At 43.8% G+C, this 25,063-nt stretch overlaps 1 protein-coding gene across 1 annotated transcript in view; it reads left to right on the top strand.

Annotated features, from left to right (window-relative positions):
• BRINP1 (BMP/retinoic acid inducible neural specific 1) overlaps window positions 1-25,063 on the top strand; it is a 161,325-nt gene that overhangs the window by 79,413 nt on the left and 56,849 nt on the right. Inside the window, exon 3 of the mRNA XM_090274638.1 lies at window positions 18,129-18,319. Coding sequence (XP_090130764.1) covers window positions 18,129-18,319 — 191 coding nt within the window. The remainder of the gene's footprint in view (window positions 1-18,128; window positions 18,320-25,063) is intronic.

The raw sequence follows: 25,063 nt of genomic DNA, 5'->3' as shown, positions 1-25,063 counted from the left end.
TTACTATGTGTAGGCTATTGCACACAAATACCTACCAAAGAGAGAATGAGTGAATGCTGCCCCAGAAGAGAAGGCGCTTGAGTTCCCAGACTGTAAGTGATTTTTGACATCTCTGTGACCCTAAACCCCTGTCATCCCTTTGCTCCATGTCAATATCGACTGAACATAAAATCTCAATTGCCACTGCTTTCAGCAGAGTGTGTTTGTTTCACTATATGAATACTCAATATGAATTCCCATTCATCTTCTTGATTCAAGGTGCACCGTTTTCAGAAATAGTCATACCGAGGCTTAGTTCTTAGGATGATGCAGTAAGCAGAACGGTCCTGGTAGTTCTTGGTGTTACAAAGCTTAGAGTTCAGCTTTCTCTACTGGGTTCAATTCCTTGAGAAGGAGGATTGCTTTTTTTTTTTTTTTTTTTTACCTTTATGTTCCTAGAACCCAGCAAAGAGTTTGCTGGGCAAATCAGACTGGCCACCAGCAGCTGGACCAGCCATATCAACAGCAGTCTCTAGTAACAGTTCCCAGTGAATAGTAGGTGTATGTTGGTTGGTTGAAGGAGTCTTCACTCAGGTCATTTTTGAAAGTAAGTGCTTGCATGCATGTGTGGTGGGGATCAGTAGTGTTTTCTGCTTGAATCTCTCCCAAATCCAGGTTTGTATACCCAGCTGCACATTGGACATCTCATCCAGATGTCAGGTGGACATCTCCAATATATCGGGTCCAAACCTGTACTTCCGAGTACCCTTCCTTACTACCAGCCAAATCTCTCCTGCCTGTAGCTTTCCCATCTCACTTAATGAAAGACCTTCATTTCCAGTTGCTCAAGCTAAAGATCTTTTTACTCTTGCTTGATTTCCCTTGTTCTTTCACACCCCTCAGGTAATCCATTAGAAAATTCTATTTTTGCCTCCTTGAAAATACAAATCCAGAATCTGACCATGTCTCCTCTCCTCTCCTGTTCCTCCCCCAGCTCATGCTGCGGTGCTGGGTGATGGCAGAAGCCTCCTGTATACTTTCACTGCTTCTGCTCTTCTCCGTTCTATTCTCTACACAGAGTGATCTTTGCAAAACATGAGTTCGATCGTGTCACTTATTTAGCTCAAAGCCCTGCAATAGCTCCCCATTTATTTCAGAATAAAAAGCCACTTCCTCACAGTGGCCAAGAAGGTCATACACACTCAGACCCCTGTTTTCTCTGGGACATTTCCTCCCATTGCTCCTGCCCATCAGTCACCATGGTCTGGTCACCAGGAGTCCTTGTGCACCCTCTGCTTGGGAAGCTCTTTCACCAGGTGTCAATATACATAACTCGCTCCTCACCTCCTTCAGATCTTTTCTCAGTGACACACTGCCCCTGACTATCCTTTTTGAAATTTCACCCCTTCCACAAACACACCCTATCTCCCTTACACTGCTCCAACTTTTTTTTTTCTATGCTACTTGCCACTTTCTATTTTACTTGATTAAAACATTATCTTTTGTCTGGCCTCTCACTAGAAAAGAAGTTTCACATCTGTGACTGTTTTGCTTATTAATATGAGGGGGGAACTCAAAAAACTGGAATTATCTTCTAGAGGGTGAGTCCCCTGTACTACAGGCTTCCCCTGCTAGGAGGGTATTCTAGAAACCCACCTCTATCGGTGTACCAGCTGGCGTTGTTGTGAGAGGCTGTGCCCAGCCTCAGTGAATTTGTTTTGAAGACTCTTTTAACGCATTGGCCCATTTCATGATGGGTGATTTACAAGCGTACCTGCCCACATTGCACTGATGTTAAGCTGTTTTTGACTAAAAATGGCATGATCCCTGTGCCCCACTCTTGCTATTCACCTGATCTCACCCAAAGTGACTTTTTGTTTTTTTTTGGGGGGGATGAAAGAAGTCCTCAAAGGGAAACATTTTGCCAATGTGGAAGAAGTGAAACAAAAAATGGCAGAAGCACTAAAAGTCATCAAAAGCTATGAGTTCAAAAACTGTTTTTAGCAGTGGGGAAAATGTCTCCATAGGTATATGGCATCAAATGGAGAGTACTCTGAAGATGACTAAAGTTTAAACATGTAAGAATAAATACACAATTTTCAATAAATAAATTCCAGGTTTTTTGGGGTCACCCCTTGTACATCAGGTGCTTAGAATAGTGTCTAGTGCTTAATCAATATTCGCTAAGTAAATATATGCACATATGAATGAATGAAAAATCCAATGAACTAATGAATAGTGTGGCAAAGAGGAGAAAGAGAATTTAGGCCACACATACCTGGAGTTATGTTACCTATAGAGCTTCAGTTTCTACATTTAAAAAATGGACTAAATAAAAATCTGTACACGTAGGGCAGCTTGAGGATTAAACTGAGGTATCTGAAATGTGCTTTGCCAGCTGGAAGGCATTGTATAGATGTTAGCTTAAAAAAGGAAGGGAAAGGGAAAAAAGAAAAGGAAGCAAGCACGATGTAAAAGTGACCAGCCAGGGATTATATAGGCAAAGTCCTGCGGTCCCAATGAAGCACTAAAAAGGGGGTAAGACACTAGGAAAAATGAAGTGGAAGAAACTCTGGCTAAAAATGCTTTGCGCCCCTGAGGAAGGGGAAGGCGATTCATTCTATAAAGCGTTTACAAGGAATTTGGAAATTGCAAGTCACTGTACTCAAGAGTTGAACTGGTATCGATAATTTCACAGTGCTTGTTGGGGTCAGAGCCCACATGTGGAAGAAGTGTAATCCAGGGTCATGAGAGGTTCATGTTCCTGACTGGGGAATGCAGAAGAGGAAGGGATAAAGATTCGAAGGTAATACCCTTTATGATCTCCTGTATGTGGCCAGCCCTTTACATACATTTTGTCTAACGGGAAACCTGTGGAGAAAGGACCTATATGATCGTCCCTGTGCAGGAAACAAGCCCGGAAAATCTGTGACTGGTACAGAGCCACCCAGCTGGTTAGAAGCAGTATTGGGACTTGAACTTTCCAGGCCTGTCCTCTTTCTGCCAGTTGTTATCGTTGGTCTCATATGTTTCTTTGAGATAAAAGTATTAGAGACGTTTCCATAAATGAAATAGGATTTTATTTCGGTCTCGATGGATGGGATTTGGACAGGTAAATCTGTGCATGTGTTAAACAGTTATTTGCTTAGCACCTACTACGTGCTGGGCACAGTTAATAGGTTCATGCAGTGAACCATCTAGTGAATAAGACAGTGTTTCTGTCCTCCTGGAGTTTGTCGTAGTAGGGGAGAGGGCCGAAGCCTGGGGAGTATGTGAGAAAAGATGCTAACATGTCGTCGTCGTCGGCAGCCGTCCGTCTCGAGAGACGATGGCGTAGCTTCTTGAGAGTCTATCTGCTAACATGTAAACACATGGATAACATTATTGCAGATAGTGACACAATCATCATAAGTAAATGAAAAGCTGGATAATGGGATGGGGACTAATTTAGTTTTGGTAGTCAAAACTTGCCTCTCTGAGCTGGTGACCCAGAGCTTTGAATGATGAGGGGGCAACATTGCAGAGATCTGAGGGAAGTGTGCCCCCTGCAGGCTACACCAGCACTGAAAGCCAAGGCGTCCCAGCCTATCTGAGGACTTGGTGGCTGGGGTGCGGTTAATGGGAGAAGAATAGAAGAAGATGAAGTTGGGGAGGTATACAGAGGTCAGTTCATATAAGCCACGGTAGAGGGTTTTGGTTTTACATGAATTGAAATTCAACTTTTCTTTAATTGATTTTCCTTGTTGACTCGGATTACTTTCTCGGTTCCTTTGCTGGATCCTTCTCTTTTCAGTTTCTAGATATTGGAGCACCCATATCTCTGTCTTTTGACCTCTTATCAACAGATACCCATATTTTGATGATCTCATCTGGTTTGGTTTGTTCTCATGGCCTTATAGGATCTATCCCGATAATTTCCATTTATGTTCCCAGCTTATACCTCTTCCATGAACTCTAGACTCATATACCCAATTATTTATTAATCTTCTTAACTGTGTCATATCAGAGTCTGAATTATTGGTTTCTTCTTTCTAATGTGTTCCTCTACCAATATTCTCAATTTTGTTCAGTGGCGACACAATTGACCCAATTTCTGCACCCCAAGCCCAAAGCATTCAAGATTCTTTCCTGACATCCACATCCCACACCAGCAAACCCTATAGGTTTCCCTCATAAAATACACCTACAGTATTATGGCCATCTTGACCACTGTCACCCTCATCCAGGCCACCATTAGCGCCCCTCTGGACCACTGCAGAAGCTGCCTGGTGCCATCCCGGCTTTCACCTGGGTGCTATCCCCGCCTTCAGCTCTTCCCCACAAAGCAGCCAGAGTGGTCTTCTGAAACCCAGCTCAGATTCTGTCACCTTTCCAGAACTCCTCCAGTGGCTTTTCACTGCATGTCATACAAAATCTAAAGTCTTTGTCACGGTTCACCAGGGCCTACTCCAGGTAGCCTCTGCCACCTCTCCCCACCTCTCCAAACCGCCCTTCTTGTCATTGTTCATATACTCCGTGTACTCACAGAATCAGACATCTTGAAGTTGCTTTTCCCTTTGCCTGGAACAGATCTAAGGCTCCTTTACCTCATTCTGGTCTGCAGTCCTGCTTCTCACTGGAAAAGCTTCTACTGCCCCATATAACAATGAACCCTCTCTTTCCCTGTTATTTTCTGTCCTCCTACCTTTTTTATTTTTTTCCATGAGGCTATCTAGCGTTGTCTAGCATTTCGTTACGTAGCCATTAGTTGGTTTATTGACTGGCTTCCCTCCTGGAATATAAGCTTGACAAGAGCAACAGTTTGTCCTTTTCACTGCTGTAGCTACTTCCTTTAGAAGACCACCCTGAGCATTGTAGGTGCTCGGAAGCTGGTGGAATGAATGAATACATGGGAAGTCACAGAGCCAGCCGAGCATGACAGCGACCCAGTTGGTCTTCCCTCAGACATGTCAGAACCTCTTCTATGCCAGGCCTTCAGCTAAGTGCTGGGGATACCCCAAACAAGCTACCTTTTCTATTCTCCTGCAGAATGCATCATGGAGCAGAAACAGAAAACAGCAAATAGACAATTTTAGTGCAGGGTCATACACACTTTAATTGGGGAAGTACAAAGTGCTATTGGAGAGTAAGACTAAGCCAGCAGAAGGAGGGGAGTTTTTTTTTTTTCAACAAGTAGGAAAGCCTGGAGGTCAGAGAGGGTTTCTACACTTGACAGAGCTCAGTAAAACAATTAAAAACAAGCTGTGTACCTGCTGGGGCGTGGGGTAGATTAGGCATCACAAAGCAGCTGGATGGTCCTGGGCAGGACAAGTCATAGAAGTCACTGTACTCAGAATAAAATGCTTGGGCTATATTTCCGATAGTGGCTAGTCTCTGAAAATTCATAAAAATGGAAGGAAAAAGGTGCTGATTGTTATGAATAGGTCCACAGAGCAGTTCAGTGTGACTAGAGTAAGGTAATGGGAAAAAGGAGCTGGAAATCCGAAGTTCAGCTCGGGTCATGGGGAATATTGAATAAGAATTGTGTAGACCGTGGGGCTTCACTGATGGGTTTCCAGCGAGGTGGAGGCGGTGTCATCGGCTAAGCCCTACTTCGAGAAGAGAATTCTGGCTGTAATATTGAGGGGAATGGTAGGGTTGTCAAGGCGGAACCGAGGAACCAGTCGGGCCGCATTTGCACCTCCACATGTCTTGGCTCAGAACCTTGTTTTATTTAATCCCATAAACATCTTTTCCCATAGATCTTTGGACTTATTAGATGTGCTACTGATTGGAAATGGGACAAATGAAAGCACGAGGGTGTTAAGGATTAATTCCAACATTTCTCACTCCCGAGGCTTAAATTGCCACAGGGTGCAGTCATGTAGAGAAACCGGAAGGCACTGAAGACTTGGGGAGTTTGGAAATAGAGTCCTCGGGTAACTTGCCAGATTCAAGGGGCTGAGTGTTGGTACAGAAACAATCTGATTGTAGGGGGTGGAGCTACCTAAAAATCCAAGTTTCTTAATGCTGGAAAGGAGATGTCTATTCATAAATTCACTTGCGCTGCCTTGGTTTATTTAAGAATTATTTATTGGGCACTTTATAATGTCCAGGAATGTGCTAGAGCTGAGCAAAATAGATACAGTTTCCGCCCCAAGGAGGTTACTGTCTGGTGGAGGGGATCACAATGAAACCATCACACAAGAACATAATTGCTAGCTATGTTCAGTGGTTCGGGGGACTTGAACTTGCTAGGGGAGCCAGGGACAGTTTCCCATAGCAGTGATTTCTGGCTGAGGTTCAGTAGGTTGGGAAGGTGTTTACTGGGAGGGAATGCAGGAGAAGATGGTCCAGAGCATAAGAGACCCGAGAGTCCCATCAGTCCCGAGGGTCTCAATGTTACTCTGTAGAAGCATCACTCGGAATCTTGTTCAAAAGGCAGAGACAGAGACTCTGTCTTGCTGTTTGAGCTCTTGTTTTTGTGTTTTGACATGGATTTCCACCCAAGTCTCATGCAGGTGGCCTATGGGCCACATTTCACAAAGCTCAGGTGGGATCCAACTCTGATCGGGCACCTTAGCCTAAAACACAGTGCGGTGAGAGGAGAGGCGGGGTTCCGCGAACGTCCCCGTTCCCAGAGAAGTTCTACTCATGTCTACTTCACCTATTTTACAAAATGTTTAGTGGAATATTATTATTTGTGTTTTCCCCAGAAAAATGCAAGTTCTTTGTCTATATTGTTCACATCCATCACCTACCACCTTAAGTAGAGTAGATGCTTCAAAATAAACAAAAATACGTAGTTGAAAGAATGAATTGATGAGTCAGGTGTTTCATATCTAAACAAAAATTTGAAGTTCACTAAGCCAATCAAGCTGTCCACCCAACAGATGAGAAAAGTGAACTACAAAAGGAATTTTTGTCTAAGATCGTTCCGTTTATCGGGGTAAAGTAGACGGTGGATTTGTGACGCCTTTGCTCAAAGTTCAGGGCCAGTTCCTTTAGACCCAGTGTCAGCCTTTAAGGAGGCCCAAATATTGGCAGCACTTTGCCAAACATGTGAGAGGTAAAGAAGAAATATAAAGTAATTTAGGAACAGTTCCTATATATTCATGGACTTGAGGTTCTTAATGGGCAATTAGCTTGCTAGACAGAATCTTGGGTTGAAAGTCATCGTAAGCCAGATGTGGTGTGCCCATAGTGTTACAGAGAGAGTTAAATCTGTTGCATCCTTAAAAGTCCTTAAACCTGTTTCTTCATATATAAAGTGGGGATGATTATAACCACCTTCCAGGGTGCTTGTGAATATTAATGCAAAGCAGCTGACCCATGTTAGGTGGCAAGTAATACATTTTTACTTAGACACATAGATCTGAAGAATCAAACATGTCCAATGTTGGAAAATAGATATTATCTGTGGCTAAGTCTATGGATTTGGGAGTATAAGCATCTTCATGAGAGAGAGGGATTGGTACTAACTGGAAGGTACTGAGTGAGTTTGTAGAAGAGTGGTTGCCAGGCTTTCGTAGGATGTGGCCATTGAAATGCCTTTATGCCCAAGAATAATAAAATTTGCTAGTCATCTTTGGGCACACTCAAAAGGAGGAACTGAAGGATTGTTTGATGGAGAGGAACCATTATTATGTGCTTTAGAAAAACAAATAGAATTAAAATTCATATTCTGGGGGGAGCTGAGGGACAGTCCAGGGGGCTGCTCTCTCTGAGTATGTTTTGGAGTATCACCCCACTAATTCAGAGCTAAAAACAGATAAGTAGGTAACCTCTCCCATTACTGTCATCTATCATCCCAGTGCTGCCTGTTTAAAACCAATATACCTGCCAGTGGTTACAATGATGACTTTCTGACCGAAACATTCCCAGCTCACCTGGGCACTCTGAAGACAGCTCCTAATGTTCCATCCACGCCTTTCTTGCCTGAACCTCCTTGGTTTTCCTGGTCAGTCAATACAGCAACAGCAACACTTCCCAACAACCATGTGGACTCTGAATTTCTCCCATAAGCATCTCTATTGATCTGTTATGCAGACTTCACTTCTGTATCTTCAGAAGGAGTCACCCTGCTTCCCAGGACATCCTGCTCTATTCTGGTGGGCTGTGACAGTCAGGAAGAGCTTCCTTTACTAAATGGGGCTGCGGCTGTCTGTCAGTACCTCCCAGGACCCTGATTCTAGCCCTTGGGGTCATGCTTTCATGGAATTACAACTCATTAGGTTGTAATGGAAAACTGGTGCTATCTTTCTTTATCGTGTGGTGTTTGAGCAGTCAGATACCCCTGAAAGTGCCTTAGACGCCCCAGATGGTGTTTTTTCATCGTTGCATATGTTAAATCAATTGCCGTGTTTAATCATCACATCATAAATTCCACTTGAAACATGTTTATTTTCATAATCAGGTATGATCCTGGCATTTTTGATTGGTTCCTTCTAATTTATATCTTAAATAGTTATTTTATTTAGGCTCAAAGTTGGTCCACAGAAGCTCTGTAGGAAAATATCCTTGTTTTCTCATTTGCTTCTGCCCAGTAGTTTTCAAATATTTCTAGGGCAAGGAAGTCTTGTTGTTAAAAAGACAAACAAACAAACAAACAAACAAACAAAAACACTTAGAATTTACCCATCTACTCTTGGAGTAGTTCAATCTATAAGTCTTTGATCTGGCATCCTTGATTATTCCCTTAAAATGTGTTATTTGACTGACTCCGTCGATGGGATAAATCAGGGTCAGCAAGCTTTCTCCATAATGGGCCAGATAGTAAATATTTCAGACATGGTGGGCCCTGTGGTCTTTGTTGCAGCCGTTCTATCCTGCCATTGCAGCGTGAGAGCAACCGCAGACAATATAGAAACAAATGTGTGTGGCTGGGTTCCAATAAAAACGTATCGTATTGTAAAAACGTATTGTAAATACAGAGAGTGGAGCAAATCTGGTGTGTAGGCAATCGTCCGGCGACCCGTGAATTAAATCACTGTTGGGGACTTTGATACATTCAGAAAAAGGGCAGCTTTAGATTCCCAACTTCTGACATAGGACAAAGATATTTCTTCTACAGCAGCAGGAACAGAGGAGCTTCCTCCATAGGGAAACAAAAGAAGAAGCTGAACAGGTGTGTGGACTTTGGGGCGTATCTGAGGTAATGGCACACTGGTTAATTCTTAAGTATTTCACAAGAAAGAATTGACAATTAAATGTAATATTGCTTCCCGGGGAAGTGGTTCATTTTTCTCCTAAAAAGATGCACTATAACAGAGGGAAGTGAGCAGAGGTCTGTGTGTGCATGAACTGGATTTTAAAACAGAGCATGTACCCCTGGGGACATCATAAACCCTCTCAGAGTCTCCATGTTTCCATCTGAAGTTTGAAAGCAGTGCGAAGATATTCTCTGTGGTCCCTTGGAGCTCTCAAATTTTGTGATCTGAGAAAGAAAATTCATATAATCACAATGTTTAATGGGATTTATGATAATTGGAAAATAATTGCTGCTCCAAACTTTTATTAATCTATATTTAGTTATGAGTCATGCTTTCACAATAGATGCTTTGGAAATAAGCAGAGAGACAAATCCAGTAAACAGAATTTTAAATATTTTATTTATATGCTGTTTGTGTACTCCCTGGAGCCCATGGGCATATTAAGATCATTTAAAATATCCATTAAAAGTTATGTTTTATGCTACAAACTCCCCTTTTAGAATGCCTTGCCAAAGGATAAATAACTAACATTTATTGAGTAGCTACTACTGCCAGATTAATTGCATTCATTATGCTTAACTCCTCCCAGCAGCCCTGCAAGGTATCCTTTTATACCAATAAAGAGGCTCAGAGAGGCTGAGCAGCCTGCAAAGGATCTCTCAGCTGATGAGTGGCTTTCTGCTAGGATTCAGAGCCAGGATGATCTGACTTTATTCTGAGCTCCTCCATGGTGCCACGTCTTTGGGAAATGACCTGCTGGGTGTCTCTCTTTCAGATGCTCAGGGAATGAGTTTGCTTTTCTTATATTGTTGTTCTCCTGCAGAGCACAGGGGTGCTCCTGGCAAGGTGGTTTGGGAGACTTGACACCTGTCCTCCCCTGGCTGGTGACACGTGGCTAGAGTGGGCAGAAGAGAAGGAGGAGGAGCAGGAAGAAGCAGGGAAGGAGTCTGGCAGAGAATCCTGCAATCTGAGTTTCTATCCTGACTCTGTTGTGGGTTTGTCATGTGGCCTTCATGGGCCTGGGCCTCAGTTTTCCCCACTTCTGATGGAGATAGCAATACTCCCTGTCTTCCAGGTTGTCGGGAAGACATTGTATACGATGACAGAGCTTTGTAAAAGACCAAGTGCACTACAGACCCCACAAAATTGAGATAATGGGACAGGACAGTGGGCCGGGATGGAGTACGCTGGATCCGAGATCAGAAACCCAGATTCTAGCCCCTCTTACCACTGACGGTGCCGTGGCCTCGGGCTAGTCCCTTTTTTTCTCTGGGCCTCAGTTTCCTCACTTGTGAAATATCTGTGATGTCCTTGGATGGCCGCTCCGAAGCCCTTTCATCTGATGGTTTGAATTTCATGTGACAAGTCAGTGAAACAGCTCAGCTGATGGAGGGCATCTCAGGAAACTCCGGACACTCCGAGGAAAGTAAAGCGAGCACATTCTAAGCTGCTTTCCCCGGGATGAATTCCCGTGACACCCCACCCCACCCCCCAGTAGCTCCTGTCCTCAACTATGGTGCTTCATGTAGAATCCTATTTGCTTTTCTGAAAATGGTCCATTTATATAAAAGTTGGGTAATTCCAACGGTGCTTTTTGTGTTTCTGTTTTTCCCTCTCAAGTATGTACTCAATGAGAAGCAGGTAGTTCCACTCCAAGATGCTTCCCCTGGATTAGTTGGCCCCATTTCTCTGAATTTGATTCTCATAAGGGCCTTCAGAACTGCTCCTGGGGTTAGGGTAAGCATAAAAGTGCTATGACTTAAGTGAATACACGTTGGAAAATGGAAAGGTTTATATACATACTGTAAGCAAGGATTATTTTATTCTCTAAAGTTAAGCCAATGTCTTGTGATTAAAATAAAACTATACATAGGCATGGTGCAGAGGGTTTTTCCCTGCTTTTCTTCTACTCGTCCTTTGGGGGGTCATAATGCCCCACAGATCCACCTGACTCTCACTTATATTCTGGGGCATGGAGGCAGGCAGGAGATTTCCTGCAGACAGCCCCCCTTGTTAAGTTGCATCATTTCCACTTCACGTATGCCCTTGGGTTAACTTTTCCCTGAGCTGAATAGGGGTCATATGAGGAAAGACTGGGGACAGCGAACAAGAGAAATATTCTCTCTCTCTTTCTCTCTCTCTCCCCTTCTCTCTCTTCTCACTAGCCTCCTCTGGGATTCCCCTCATTCATCTCTGGGGATAATTTGCCTCTAACAATAACAGTGGCGGTCCTAGGGTCCCCAGCCCCCAGCCCTTCAGACTCAGAGGCTTGTTTTTATTCAATTTCCAAATGATTAGTTCAAACAACCAATGGGATAAGCCACCCAGGAGTAAACAAATGCAAACATCCTGTAGCCATAATCAGTCATGCTTTCAATAAACATTTATTGGGGGCGTGGTGTCTATAAACAGTTCTAAAATATAACCCTTGGATTAAGTCAGATCACTAGAGAGCTACACATTTTGACTGTGATACGTTTGACTCTCCTGGAATTGCTTTCCTGACTGGTGCTTTGGCATATGCATGAGGCTGTATTGAGCCACCCACATATTGGGGTATTGTTGAAGACATCCTCTTCCAGCAGCCATTGCAGCCACTTCTTTATCTGAGACCGTGGGAGATTCTTGTGTCCTATCAGCATCCGGGAAACCTGTGTCTCTCCTACAGTTTTGAACAACTGCTCTGTTATCTTCTTGACTGTATGGCTCTTTGGGATGGAATTCCCTTTTTCCATTGGCTGCAAGGAAGCTCAGAGACATTCGTAGTCTATTTCTATCAAGTGTTCAGGGCTTTATAGAATTAATGTTGCATGCCAATCTTAACCCCGCATTTATTTTTCCTTTATTTTTCCAGTTTTCGATACTTTTAAGTCTATATGGTAAATGTGTTTTTGGAAACCACCTCCAATTATTTCTGATATGAGATCAGATTTAATTTAAAAAAAAGAAAAAGCTGCAAAACATTCTCTTTAAAGAAGAGGAAAGCAACCCTTCCCTTTGTCACAGGTTGTTAGTAGACTCAATAATCTGGAAGGCAATGCAGGAAGACCACGTTTATCCAGCCCTTCCTGCTGGAGGCGCCCCCCTCACCGCCCTGAGGAGTAGAAACATCATTATAAATGTGCCCTGTGCAAATAAAAAATACCAACTGCAGCATACAACTGTGCGTACCCTGTCGCAATTTACAAAGACGTTTTCCCGCCATTATTTTATTTCATTCAGCACAACATTGGGGAGATGCATGTTTTTGGTCTTCATGGCATATATCGGGAAGTAGACTTAAAAGGAGTTTGTAAACTGTTGGCTCATTGGCTAAACTCAGACTCACTACTTTTAACCTACATCCCAACATTCAGACCCCACCTGTCCCGAAAGGTCTACCTAGTGGTGACCAGTAAAAGATCACGACTGTCTTCTTTCCGCTCTCATCCCGCCATCCGTACACTGTCACCCAAGTTTCTCACTGTAGCCTCTCACGGAAGCGTAGCAACGATGATAATATCGATAATCACTTCAATGCTAACATTTGACTGAGGGCTTATTAGGTTCTGGGCTCTGACTGTGCTTCATGAATTAATATCACCCTAACCCCGCCCTTCTGCGTGAGCTGTGCGTCCCCTGGACCACATCTGCATTTTGCAGACCGTGTAACAAGCAACCTTGTCCACTATCTCACAGCTGGTCAGTGGCGGCGGAGTCAGGGTTTCACCCGGGATTTCTTTATTTTTTATTTCTTATTGTATCTTTCCACTACCTTTTAGTCCCCTTATATCTCCTCCCTCCGCAATCACCACACTGTTGCCCATGAGTCCTTTTTCCTTTTTGGTCAGTCCCTCCACCCCCTGACCTCCCCTCTTAGCGGTCAGCCTGCTCTCTGTCTGTGAGTCAGTTTCTGTTTTTCGCTTGTTAGTTCAGTTTGTTCTTTAGAGTCCACATCTGAGTGAGATCCTATGGTATTTCTCTCTCTCTGACCGGCTTCTTTCGCTCAGCACAAGATTTCTGCCTCTAGAGCCCAGGCTGAGAGATGCAGCGCTGAAGATCCTCTGCGACATCAGCTTATTTCCCAGGAGAGCAAACGCCTTCCCAAGGGCACAGAGCCTGTTCTCCTGCGTGTCTGGCCATCTCTTTTCCTTCAGGGCCACCTCATGCTCAACGCGTCATTGAAGAGGGAGAGAGTGTGTGTGTGTGTGTGTGTAAGAGAGCAGAGGGTTGGTAAAGAGGATGGGTGAGCATTCCTACAAAGTCAACGCTAAGCTCTGAACTTCGGATTTTTTTCTCTGGCCTTAAATCCTGCCCCACGGGCTCCAGGCTTCATCCAGCCTTTGCCTCTGTCATCACCAGCCTCCCGGCTTCCCCTCCCCCAGTGGGGTGGGCCTTGCCTCCGCCACCCCGTGCCTCTCGCCCAGGATCCTTTTTTAATCTCAGTAATTGGTTCGCCTGTCCTGCTGGGATGCTTAATTGGGCATAAGCACATTGCACGGATCCTGTGCCTTTGTGAGTTCTGCCTTCTCCTCCAAGGGGAATTTACTTGCTCTGCGGGCTCAGAAGGAAAGATGTATTTTATGTTGTGTTCAATTCACGGAGAACTTACATGGAATTGCTGCTCCTGGGCCAGCAGAACAGTTAGGCAACGTGACAAGCAAGGGTTTTTCACTCTCTTATTTTTTTTTTTACCATTTTTTAAAACTTTTTCTTTTTTAAAGGTGGTATGTGGCTTTCGAAAGGGCACTATACTTGAAGTCGTGAGCTGGGCTCTGTGTTCAGCCCTGCCAGCCACTTGCTGTGTGATCTTGGGCCAATAACTGAATGTCTTTGTAATTCAGTTTCCCTATCCATGGGTTGATTGAGTTAAATTTGATGACTTCTGTGAAAGGAGTGAGTGATGCTTTTAGAACAGTGGTCATACTCCCTATGGGCCAAATCCAGCCTGCCATCTGCTTTTGTACATACAGTTTTATTGGAGCATAGCCACGCTCACTTATTTATGTGTTGTTTATGGTAGCAGAGCCAAAATATTTACTATATGGACCTTCACAGAAAAATGAAAAGATTGCCTGCTCCTCTTTTAGAACATATGTCAGATTGGATCATTGTTCAAAATCTCCCTTTGACTTACTATATTACTTAGGATTTAAAAATAAAATTTATTTATTTTTTTATTTTTTTACCAAATCTAAGATAGCCTTTTGGGATGTTTTGATGCCATATTTTGAGGATTTTTTTCTTTATCACCTCTTCCTTCATTTCATGTCCTCTACTCATCTATTCATCTAGACCTGCCTCCATGATGCTCCCCCAAACTAGCAAACACATTTCTACCTCTATTTCTTTCTAATATACCTGCTATTTCTTCTTCCTCGGTCACTCTTCTGCCTAGCGGCTCTATGGTCTCTTCTTTATCTCCTTCAATTCTCTCCTTAAATGTCATTGAATCCGGAAGGCTACTCCTGACCATCTGTATAAACCCACTTGTTGACGTTCTGACCTCCTTCCTTTGCTTTATTTGTCTTCCTAACATGTATCTCCCTCTGACAGGTTACACATTTGTTTCTTTATTATCTGTCCATGCTCACCTGCACACATGTTCCTTGAAGGAGAGACTTTAATTTTTTTACTGCTGTATGATCACTCTGTGACTAAAATGACCATTGCCAGTAACACACCGTAGTTAACTAGCTTTCCTAAACATCTTCTTTTTCCCAGGACAATAGAATTCTTAGGATCAGGAACTCTGTTCATGACGTCGAACATGCAGTGCCTGGCACAGAGCCAGTGCTTCATACTAACACACCCTAGTGACTTGGCTCTTCCCAGGAGCCTGGCACTGTGCTCAGCAGGCCACACGCATCCCCTCTCTTAGGCTTTGCATCCACCCTGCCAGGGATGGACCGAGAACCCAGCATCAGCTTCCCTCGTTTATTTAAGGAAGCAACACAGACAGCAGGTCCTGGGTGTGGAGCTGGTGAACATCAGGAAGACTGGAGAGGCTGTTCAAACAAACGAGCCAGAAAAGGACTTGTGTCCTGGGCTTATAATTTGGTGGTGGGGGTGGCATTATTTCTGTATATCAGTACTGGTTCTGTTGTGGTTTATTATATTCTACCTCTCAATATCTACCTTAAAAGAATGATTTAAGAACCAGCCTACCAGTTTTCTACTTTTAGCTCTACCACTAATTGTATGACTTTTGACACGTAATTTAACTTGTCTGTGTGTTAGTTTTGAGGAATGTACATATTCACAAAAAAGTAGTAGCCCAAGGTCATTAAGTTATAAGTAAAAGTAATATATATGTAATATAGTGGTATAATTATAATATAGAACATATAAAACTATATATTTGTCTATTATGCTATAGATGTCTATGAAATATATGTATGTTTCTCTGTGTGTGTGTGTGTGTGCGTGCATGTATAATTCCATAACTAAGATGTATATAATTTACTAAACTTCAGGGACAATGTGATGAGGAAAAAACTCTTCTTCCTTAGAAATATCTGATGATTCTCATTGCCTTTCATTGGTTGTCTGTGTTAAGTAACACAATAACTGCACAACAGTGGTTTAATACAACGTATTTATCCCCTCAGTTGCTGTGGGTCAGGAACTGGGTCTGGCTTAGTGGGTGCCTTTCTCTCGCCAGGCTGTGGTCATTTCAGGGCTTCAGTGGGAAAAGTCTGCTTTTCAGCTCATACACATGGTTACTGTTAGAACTCAGTTCCTTGTAAGTCTCAGTTCCTCAGAAGCTGTTGGCCAGAGGCTGTCCTAGGTTCCTCTCCATGTGAAACTTCCCATAGAGCATCTCACAAAACACCAGTAAGAGAGGGACGGAGCGGGTAGAGAGGGAGGGCGGGAGGGAGAGAGAGAAAGCTGCCATGTTTTGTAACCTAATCATGACAGTAACATCCGATCACGTTCCCATTTTATTCTTCAGAAACAAGTTGCTGGGTCCACTCCTGCCCTCATGGAATAGGAGGGGATTACATGGAGGTGTGAACACCAGGGGGCTGGGATCATTGGGATTCATGTCCGAGCTACCTACCACACTACCCTTTTCCCATATCTGGTCACCCACTTTCCCCATCTTGTTTCTGCCCACACCCCCTTCTTCCCACACTTCCTGTCCCGTTCAGCTTTTCCTATAATGCATTATGTATCCCCCTCACTCATTCTGTTCCAGCCTGTACCTCCATGTGCATAGTTGTGTGTGTGTTAACAGTATTTCCATTTATCTAAGCCCCATGTGGACTTCAAATCTATACTTCAGCTTTGACCTCCACTCGGAAGTATCGCCAAGAGACCGGAGAAGTCTGTTCCTTCTCCTGTTTCCTATAGTCCTTGATTTGCAATAAGCTTGAAATTTTTCTTCCCTGCCAGACTGTGAGCTCCTTAAGGACATAGGACTGCGACATGACCATCCCCCTTTTGTAGACATCATCCTTTGTGTCCTGCCAGGGTTCACTGAGTGCAGCTGATTGATTTAAGTACTTATGGGTAAGGTACTCAGCTCACTTTATTTAGAATTTGAACTATGTTATGACTTCTGGACAGAGATTCCTTAAGCAGGCAGATCGCAAGCTCTGAGGCTTGGAAACGTGTTCTGATGGGAAAGCTTTCTTCGGACCCAGTTTCTTCTGCATCAGGAGTCAGTCTCTACCATGAAATTATCTGGGCGCATCTCAGCAGGATTCCCACCCTGTTCTGCCTCTACTTGCTCTGTGCCCCGTCCTTCATTTGTCTCTCCCGTCTTGTGGCGGGAGAGAGAGACCTTTTCATTAAACTCTGGTTCCCATCATTTATCTAGGCTGAACTTCACATTCCTCTTGCCTGGTGTGTTTTCCTCAAGGGACCTGGAGCTTGTAACTCAGGCAGCTTGGAGAGCTGGTTGTTCCTGGGGAGATTTGTCTTTGGTAGGAAAGGAGGTCATTGCTAAAGTAAAAGAAACCTGAACCAAGGCCCTTTAAATTTCTGCTGGTATTCAGTGTACATACTCCTTGTTTATTACCCATGAACCTTTAATGATTTATGTGTCTGGGAATTTGTGAGGAAATAAAGGTATAAAACTATCTTTCACACGGAATTAGTGCCTGGCAGTTTCCAAAGACATTGTCACACCCTACGGTTCATGGAACCAGTGCTCCAGCAAGAGGAAATAGATAATATTGATTGGATTTTATAGATAAGGAAAGGCAGGTCTGGAGAAGTGGCATGCTCTGCCGAAGATCACACCACATAGTTTTCGAGAGATAGAGTGAGCATCTCAGTTGGACTCCCAAGTTCAATGCCCTCTGATCTTGATCCATTCTATCATTAGTGAAGGGAAGAATAGAAATCCCCTTGCACAATCATCAGAAAACAGCTTAATTTCTCTCAGAGTATAGCTGCTCAATGAATTCATGTTAATTTTTTGAATTAAAGTGAGCTCTGGGCTTATTATCTGGTTTTGTAATTATCTTAGAACAGGTCTCAATTTGCTTTGTGCCTTAGGTCTTGTCCATTGTTACTTAGCCTGCCTCCTGCTGTCCCTCCCTTCTTTCCTTTCATCCTTTATTGATTTATTTGTCCAGCTAGCATTCTTATGAATCCTACCATGTAACATGCACCATGTATGTGGGAAGAGTCCATCTCTGTGGTATCATTCACAGTCTAGTGCGAGAGATGGATAAGCAAATAGGCAACAGAGGTTTTTCGTATCCCTGATGCTCTGTAAGCCACATGAGAACTCAACCATGTCTATCTGGTTTACCAAAGTGTCCCAGCGATGAGAAGTGTGTTCAATAAGTATTTGTTGGCTTAAGAGGTTGAGAGCTCCAGCTGTAAGTATCACTTAACAAATATGAAAAATAATTGTAGCCAGTCTCTCACCTAAAGAGGGATACCTGGATAAGATAGTTGTGTAGACTTTGGCTCGGGGTAGAGGTAGTAGGTTGAAGATTGTCACTCATCTCTCCTGCCCAGGGAGTTTGCCCGTTGGAAGGTGAGGAACACAGCCATCGAGAGGAGAGACCTGGTCCGCCACCCAGTGCCCCTCATGCCGGAGTTTCAAAGGAGCATCCGCCTGCTTGGCAGGAGACCCACCACCCAGCAGTTCATCGATACCATCATCAAAAAGTACGGCACCCACCTGCTCATTTCTGCCACCTTGGGAGGTAGGTCAGCAGCTGCTGGGCCATAGCCTTGTCATGACTTTGGGTCTGGGATGGTGGGGAGGGTGGGATGCCCTGGGATCAAAGCTGAATTAACATCTCTGCCGTGGTACATTACTTAAAAGTGTGTATTTCCAGATAAGCCAAATTGTCTTGGTTCTTGTGATCATATCAGAGCAGTGGATTCTGTTTTCTGGGAGAGTCTAACTTGACAGTTCGCCGTCTTTTGTAGACATATGGCTTCACCTTGGAATTAGCTCAGTTTGTAGGGAATGCTTAATTTGGCTATTATATTATTCCCTTTTGGAATATAGTCTAGTCTGGGGAAATAATTAAAATTCAGATGTTGTTTAGAAAATTGCCTTTGTTAATTTAAGTCTGCTTTAGGGACTGATAACTTGAGGTTAGCATTTTACAAAGGAAGTATCATTTGTATCTTCTATGGGCTTGGAATAGGTGACTAGGAAAGCAGACGAACTGCTCCGCCCTGCTCAGCCTTGCCTACCCTTCCCACCAAGTCCAGTCAGTCTTTAAGGGAGTAAGGAGAGAGGGGAGGATAAAAGGGAAACAAAGAAATGCAAAAAAAGGGGGAGACTAGTGCATTTAGGTGCTTATGGGTGTGGCCTGCATGCATCATTTTATATTATAAGCTACAGTCCCTCAGTTATCAGTTTTCTGCCCCGGTGACTGGGTCCACTAAAGTGTGGGCAAACCCCTTTGGTGGTAGAGCACCAGGCCACCTACTTGGAGAGCTGCGTTTGGATACAGCTTACGGCAGCTAAGCAAGAAGGAGGTATCGACGGAAGCAGGCTGGGCGGACTAGGGTGCAATTAATTGTACCCGGTGATCTTCTCCTTCAGAGGAGGGGTGAGCGCCACAAATCGGAGGGGTTCATACACACTTTGGGGAAGAAATAACTGTTCAGCTCAGCAGGAGTTGCGCAGGTGGAAGGAAAGAGCGAAGCTTCCTAGGCTGAGCACACAGTGTACGTTTTGAGAACCATCAGATTAGGAATTTGGTGATGGGAGGAATGCGGATCGGTTTGGCAACTCTATGCTTTCTGACAATAATAGCTACTACTGATGAAGTATTTGCCCAGAGCAGGCATTGCGCATTGCCTGCGTCCTCACAAACTGCATATGAAGTCAAATTATCTGCATTTTATAGATAAGAAAGCCGAGACTCAGAAGCAGTGTGGCTAGTAAGTGACAAAGCTATGTTTCGTTCTGTTTTGTTTTGAATTCCATTTATTCAAACCGAAACAAAAACAAAAAGGTTAATGCTTCGTTTTGAATTGAGGACTTTCAGTGCACAAGGCCCACACTCGTTTCTGACCCAGCTATAGTCGTGCCTTTAACCAGCCAACTCGCCCACGGCGCACGCAGGCCCCCAGACAACCAATCAGCGCGTATGTGCCACCGCTGCTAGTCAGAGATTAGGTGAAGTCAGGCTTGGAATGTTCAATCGCGTTGCATAAATTTTATTTTCTTGTAAAGTGAAAACGAAATCACTTCCACAGTGAGTGTTGCATTAACCTGTACCCTTTTCTGTGAACTTCTCCCACTTCTCATTTTACCAGAAAAAAAAAAAAAAATTATAGCGACCAATTCAGTTCTCCCATTAGAGGCTGTGTTCTGTCTGAGTCTCTGGAAATCCTAAATAACGAAGACCTTTCTTTTGCAGTGAAATATATTTTTAATTTATCCAAGGCAGGGTGGTGAATTATTCACAGAGCATTGTTCCTCTCCTGTTGCCACAGCACAACATTTTAAGATACGCAAAGCTTTGGGTTGAGCTCTGGTTTTGAACACGGGGCCCTAGATGTTCCCTCGCTGTGGAGGAGTGGAGGGGCGGGTGGGAGGGGAAAGGACTGACTGTCGATTGAGCGCAGTGTGCCAGAAACCCAGTGAGGTCCTTCTCGCATCCGTGTTTCATTCATTCGTTCGTGGGAAAATATTTCTTCAGGGCCTCCTCATGCCACGGGAGAGAAAGGGGGCGGTGAGTTATGGTAAAGAAAAAGGCAGGCTCTGGAGTTTGATTGCTTGGGTTCCAGTCCTGCCTCCTGGTCCTCCCCACGTTTGTGTCACTGTGCCAAGTCCCTCTTCCTTTCAGCCTTGGTTTTCCCGTGCGTAACTGAAAATGACTACCATGCTTACTCAATTTATATTGCGAAGATTAAATAAAACGATGGATCTGAAGTGTTCAGTGCGGCCCTGACGAGTGGATTGAGTGTCATCCCCCACAAACTGAAAGGTTGTGGGTTCGATTCCCCATCAGGGCACATGCCTGGGCTGCGGGCCAGGTCCCCAGCAGGGGGCGTGCGAGAGGCAACTGGTAGATGTTTCTCACACATCGATATTTCTCTCCCTCTCTTCCTCTCTCTCTCAAAATTAAATAAATAAAATCTTTTAATAAAAGTGTTCAGGGCAGGGTTTTGCACCTAACAAATTGCTGCTGTTGTTGCCGCTATCATTATTATTGCTATCATTTAGTGGGGCTAAGGAACTTAGGGAATTGGGATTAAAGCCCGTTCCTATCACTCACTGGGTGAATGGGAGACTTTGAGAAATTCGTTTTTCTCCCTGGATATGAGTTTTCTGGTCTAAATAGAAGGAGGTGCAGGAAATTTTATCCGCTATAATTTTTCCTAAGGAGAACACTGTATTTATTTAGGAGAAACACTTTGATAAGCTGTTTGAGGTGTCAAGTGAGTTCCTAAGGGCATACTCAAACAGCAACGATGATCCGTAAACTGTCACATGTGGGACAAGCGAATGCATTTGTATGGCTCCTGAGGGAGAGCAACGTGGAGGGAAAGGGAGTGGGAAAGATCAAGTGGAGGCAGTGGGAGGGCTGACAACTAAGGGATCCTCCAATTTGTGGTGAAATCCCTTAAGCTCCTAAAATGTTTGGTATGAGTGATTTTCTTATGCAAGGGGGTGAAGAGAAATTTCGGGGGTCTAAGATGACAATGTCAGTTTCCTTTAGTCCCTCAGAAGATTACATTTGGCCCAAAGAAAGCCCTTGGAACGTGGATATCTGTGTGACACGTATGATTAAGCTTACATGCATGCATAGACAGAGGTGTGCAAGTGTACTTGGATATAGGTTAATCTGTATGGGCACATACATTCACCCTTAGTACACACATGCTTGCTCATTGGATGCATGCATATGGATGCGATACCCACAAATATGAGTATATGTGAGCTTGCACACACACATAAATGTGTGTATATTGCACAAATGTCTTTTGATGCATGAAGCTTCATGTTTTTGTACTTGTGTGTATGGTGTATGTGTGTGTATCCATTATTTACCACCCTGCATTTTGGGACCTCTCCCCTTGGCTAAAAGGAAGGCTGAGAATAAAGTACAGGGGCTCAGAAGAAAAAGGATGAGGGGTGTCCCATTAACCTACAGTTCACACATCCGCAGTCCACATCTGGCAGTAGTATCCCCTATTGACTCAAAAGGTCAGATGATCAGCTCCCACCTCAACCCCCACCCCCATGCATCTGAGTCCCATTTTGTTCCCCTCAAAAAGTGGTGCTGCAGAAAGAGAGGCAAAGGCCCCTGGAGGACAAGAGACCAAGGAAAGGCCTATGTGGGGTGAAGAAGCAATTTGCAGGAATGTCCAAATGGGAAAGCAACTCTAAACAGAACATACTCTTAATAAACAAGAGATTAAGTCTTAATAATGCAGCGAGAACCCCATTAACCCCTCTTGATCTAAAGTTTGCTTCTGCCGGTTCTCAGTCCAGAGGGAACACTTATTTCACCTCCTCTTTCACAGGCCCCTTAGAGAGCCTGAGCTGACACCTGGAATATTTATTTCCTCTGCCACTTGCCTCTAACTTCTAGCCTATTCACTTATTTAATCATTTACCTTTCCACCCATCTATCTATTCCTGTACCCATTCAATCATCTGTTCACCCGTCCATCCATCTACCCATCCATTTATCCTTCAAATGATAACTGAATAGCTGCTCTCAGTCTGACCTTGGAGAAGCAGATTGAGTCCTTGCCCCCCTGGGCCACCACCCACCCACCCCTGAACTCAAAGTCTAATTGTATATAAAGTCATTTTCAAGTCAAATCTATTTAGTTCTATGGCATTCAAAGGATGCAAGATCATGTCCTCTTGGATAACTGGTGAGGGCTTCATGGAAAACTACACACATGACATGATTGAAATGATCCTCATGTGTCTCTTTCCCTAGACCAGCATTGTCCAATAGGAAAAAAGTGTGAGTCACAGGGTGAGCCACACATGCCATTTTAAATCTGCTTACAACCACAGTTTTCGAAGTGGAAATAAAAAGGGGGAAATCAATTTAAAAATATATTTCATTTAACAATATTATCATTTCAACATGTAATCAATAGAATAAACTATTAACTGGATATTTCACTTTCTTTTTTTCCATTTGAGGATATCTGCTGTGTGCCTTATACCTACCATGCTTCTCAATTTGGACTGGCCACGTTTCAGTGCTCAGTAGTCACACTTGGCTGGTGGCTCCTGTGTTGGACAGCAGGCGCCTAATCATTTAGTGACTCAAGCCTGGGGATAATGTCTTATTCACTTGTCACCCCAGTGCCTGCCAAAGTGCAGAGCGCACACACTATGGCCGGTGCCTGCTGAACTAAACTAAATAGACAATCTCGTAACGAGAGGTAACTACACGTCTCCTGGGATGAGGGCGCGGTTTGGGAAAGCTCCCCAGGAAGGCAATGCCTGAGCAGGTTCTGAAGAGTGTGTACAAGTTGGCCAGGCCAAGGACAGAGGAGGGGTAGAAAGAGTGGGTGATGTGTGAATTGGGCCCAGGAAGCTGTTAGGGCAGAGACAGAATGTCATTCCACACAAGAAAGAAAACAAAAAGCAAACAAAAAACAAAACAAAACAAAAAGGCCGGGGAACGCCTGGGAAGAAGATTGGGAAGAATACATCACAGGGGCGGAGGAATGGTGTGGGTAGGGCAGGGAAAGAGGCGTTACTGCTGAGACAGACAGGAGGCTGCCTATGGGGGCTCTGGCAGTAGCGCTGTATGCTAGAAGCCATCAGGAGGGGTCCGAGGCAGAGGATTTAACCTATGGGTCAGGATTGTGCCTGCTGCCTGCAGCAATAGCTGCTCTCCCGAGAGTAAATTGTCTTTTCTCTTCAACTGAAAACAAGAATCAGCATTCTGAAGAAATTTCAGTGATCTTAGATTTCAGGCTTTGTCCTCAAAAAGTATTAATAGTGTTTGGCCTGGCCTGTGTGGCTCAGTTGGTTGGGGTGTTGTTCTGTAACCTAAAGGTTGTGGGTTTGATTCCTGGTCTGGGTGCAGGTGAATGCAACTGCTGGTCTGGACACCTACGATCCTCAGTCTGGGCACAGATCCCTGGTCTGGGCTCTTACAGGAGGCAGCCCATCAACGCTTCTCCCTTGCATCGATGTTCTCGTTCTTCTTTCCTCTCTCCCTTCTTCTTGCTCTAAAAACAATGCAAAAAAAAAGTCCTCAGGTGTTGCTAGTGTTTGTTCTGTGACTATCCTGTCATATTGGGTTGATTAAATATAAGGATAAATCTCATACAACTGATATTTTACAGTGATCAAATAATGGTAGTTAACCCTTCCATTGTGCAAACTATGTGCCAGGCAGGAGTTAGGTACTTTATGTGATTAACTAATGTAATCGTGTGACCATTGAATGAGGTAAGTATAGTTAGCATCCCCAATTTTGCATGTGAAGAAACCGAAGTGTGGAGAGGGCGAGTAACTTGCTCACACAGCTGCTACCTCAAGTCCAGGGCCTTCTTTTTACTACTCGAAATGATTTTTGATTGCTACGGTGTACTAGACACTGGTACAGAGACTTTACATGTATTAATTAATTTATTCTTCTTAATAACTCTATGTAGTAGGTGCTATTCTTATCCTAAGCTTGTTAATGAGTTAAATGAGGAACAGAGAGTTAAGAAATGCCCCCAAGTTCACTGTTAGCAGAGGGTGAAACCAGATGTACAATGATCAGATCTATTTAACTCGCGTGTCTGGAGCTTCCTGTCTGAAGTTCTGGTGGAACATCTTGTTATGCGAAATAAAGATACCATAAGGTTACTAACCTATGCATGTGTTTCTAAGGGAAACTTCATGGAGTGAAACGTGTAAGTTTATATATTCATCTCTCTGCATCTCTTCCTCTCTCATCTCCCTTCTCCCTGTACCTGACTTTGTTGTCATCCCCCGTCTCCCTTAGATGTAACCCCTTTCCATGATACTCTCAGAAACACAGAGCCTGGTATATGTAGATATTTTAGAAAAAAAGATGACTTGATTATTTACTGACTATCTACTATATGCTGAGCACTGGGCTTTGTACGAGGGATAAAGAAGTGGCTGATATAGACAGAGTCTGACTTCCTGTGGCTGAGAGTTTAGATTTTTCTTTATAATAAGCACACCATTTTCTCTTTCTGTCTTTCTCTAAACAATGTCTTTATCTATCTATCTGTTTATCTATCAATCTAACCATCCATCCATCTTTCCATCCATCCTTCTATCCATCCATTCATCCATCCATCCATCCATCCATCCATCCATCCATCCATCCATCCATCCGTCCATCCATCCATCCATCTGGGAAGGGGTAACAGAAGGAGAAAGAGAGAAATGAAGGAAGGAGGGGGGAGAGGGGAGTGATGAGAAGAGGAAAAGGAGAAACTGGATGATGAGCAAACAGAGGAGGAGGAGGAAGGAA

Source organism: Furipterus horrens, unplaced genomic scaffold (genome assembly GCF_987537825.1).
Source record: "Furipterus horrens unplaced genomic scaffold, mFurHor1.1.pri manual_scaffold_4, whole genome shotgun sequence".
Lineage (NCBI taxonomy): Eukaryota > Metazoa > Chordata > Mammalia > Chiroptera > Furipteridae > Furipterus > Furipterus horrens.
The sequence above is the reverse complement of the archived record's forward strand: the minus strand, read 5'-3'. Positions and strand labels throughout refer to the sequence as shown.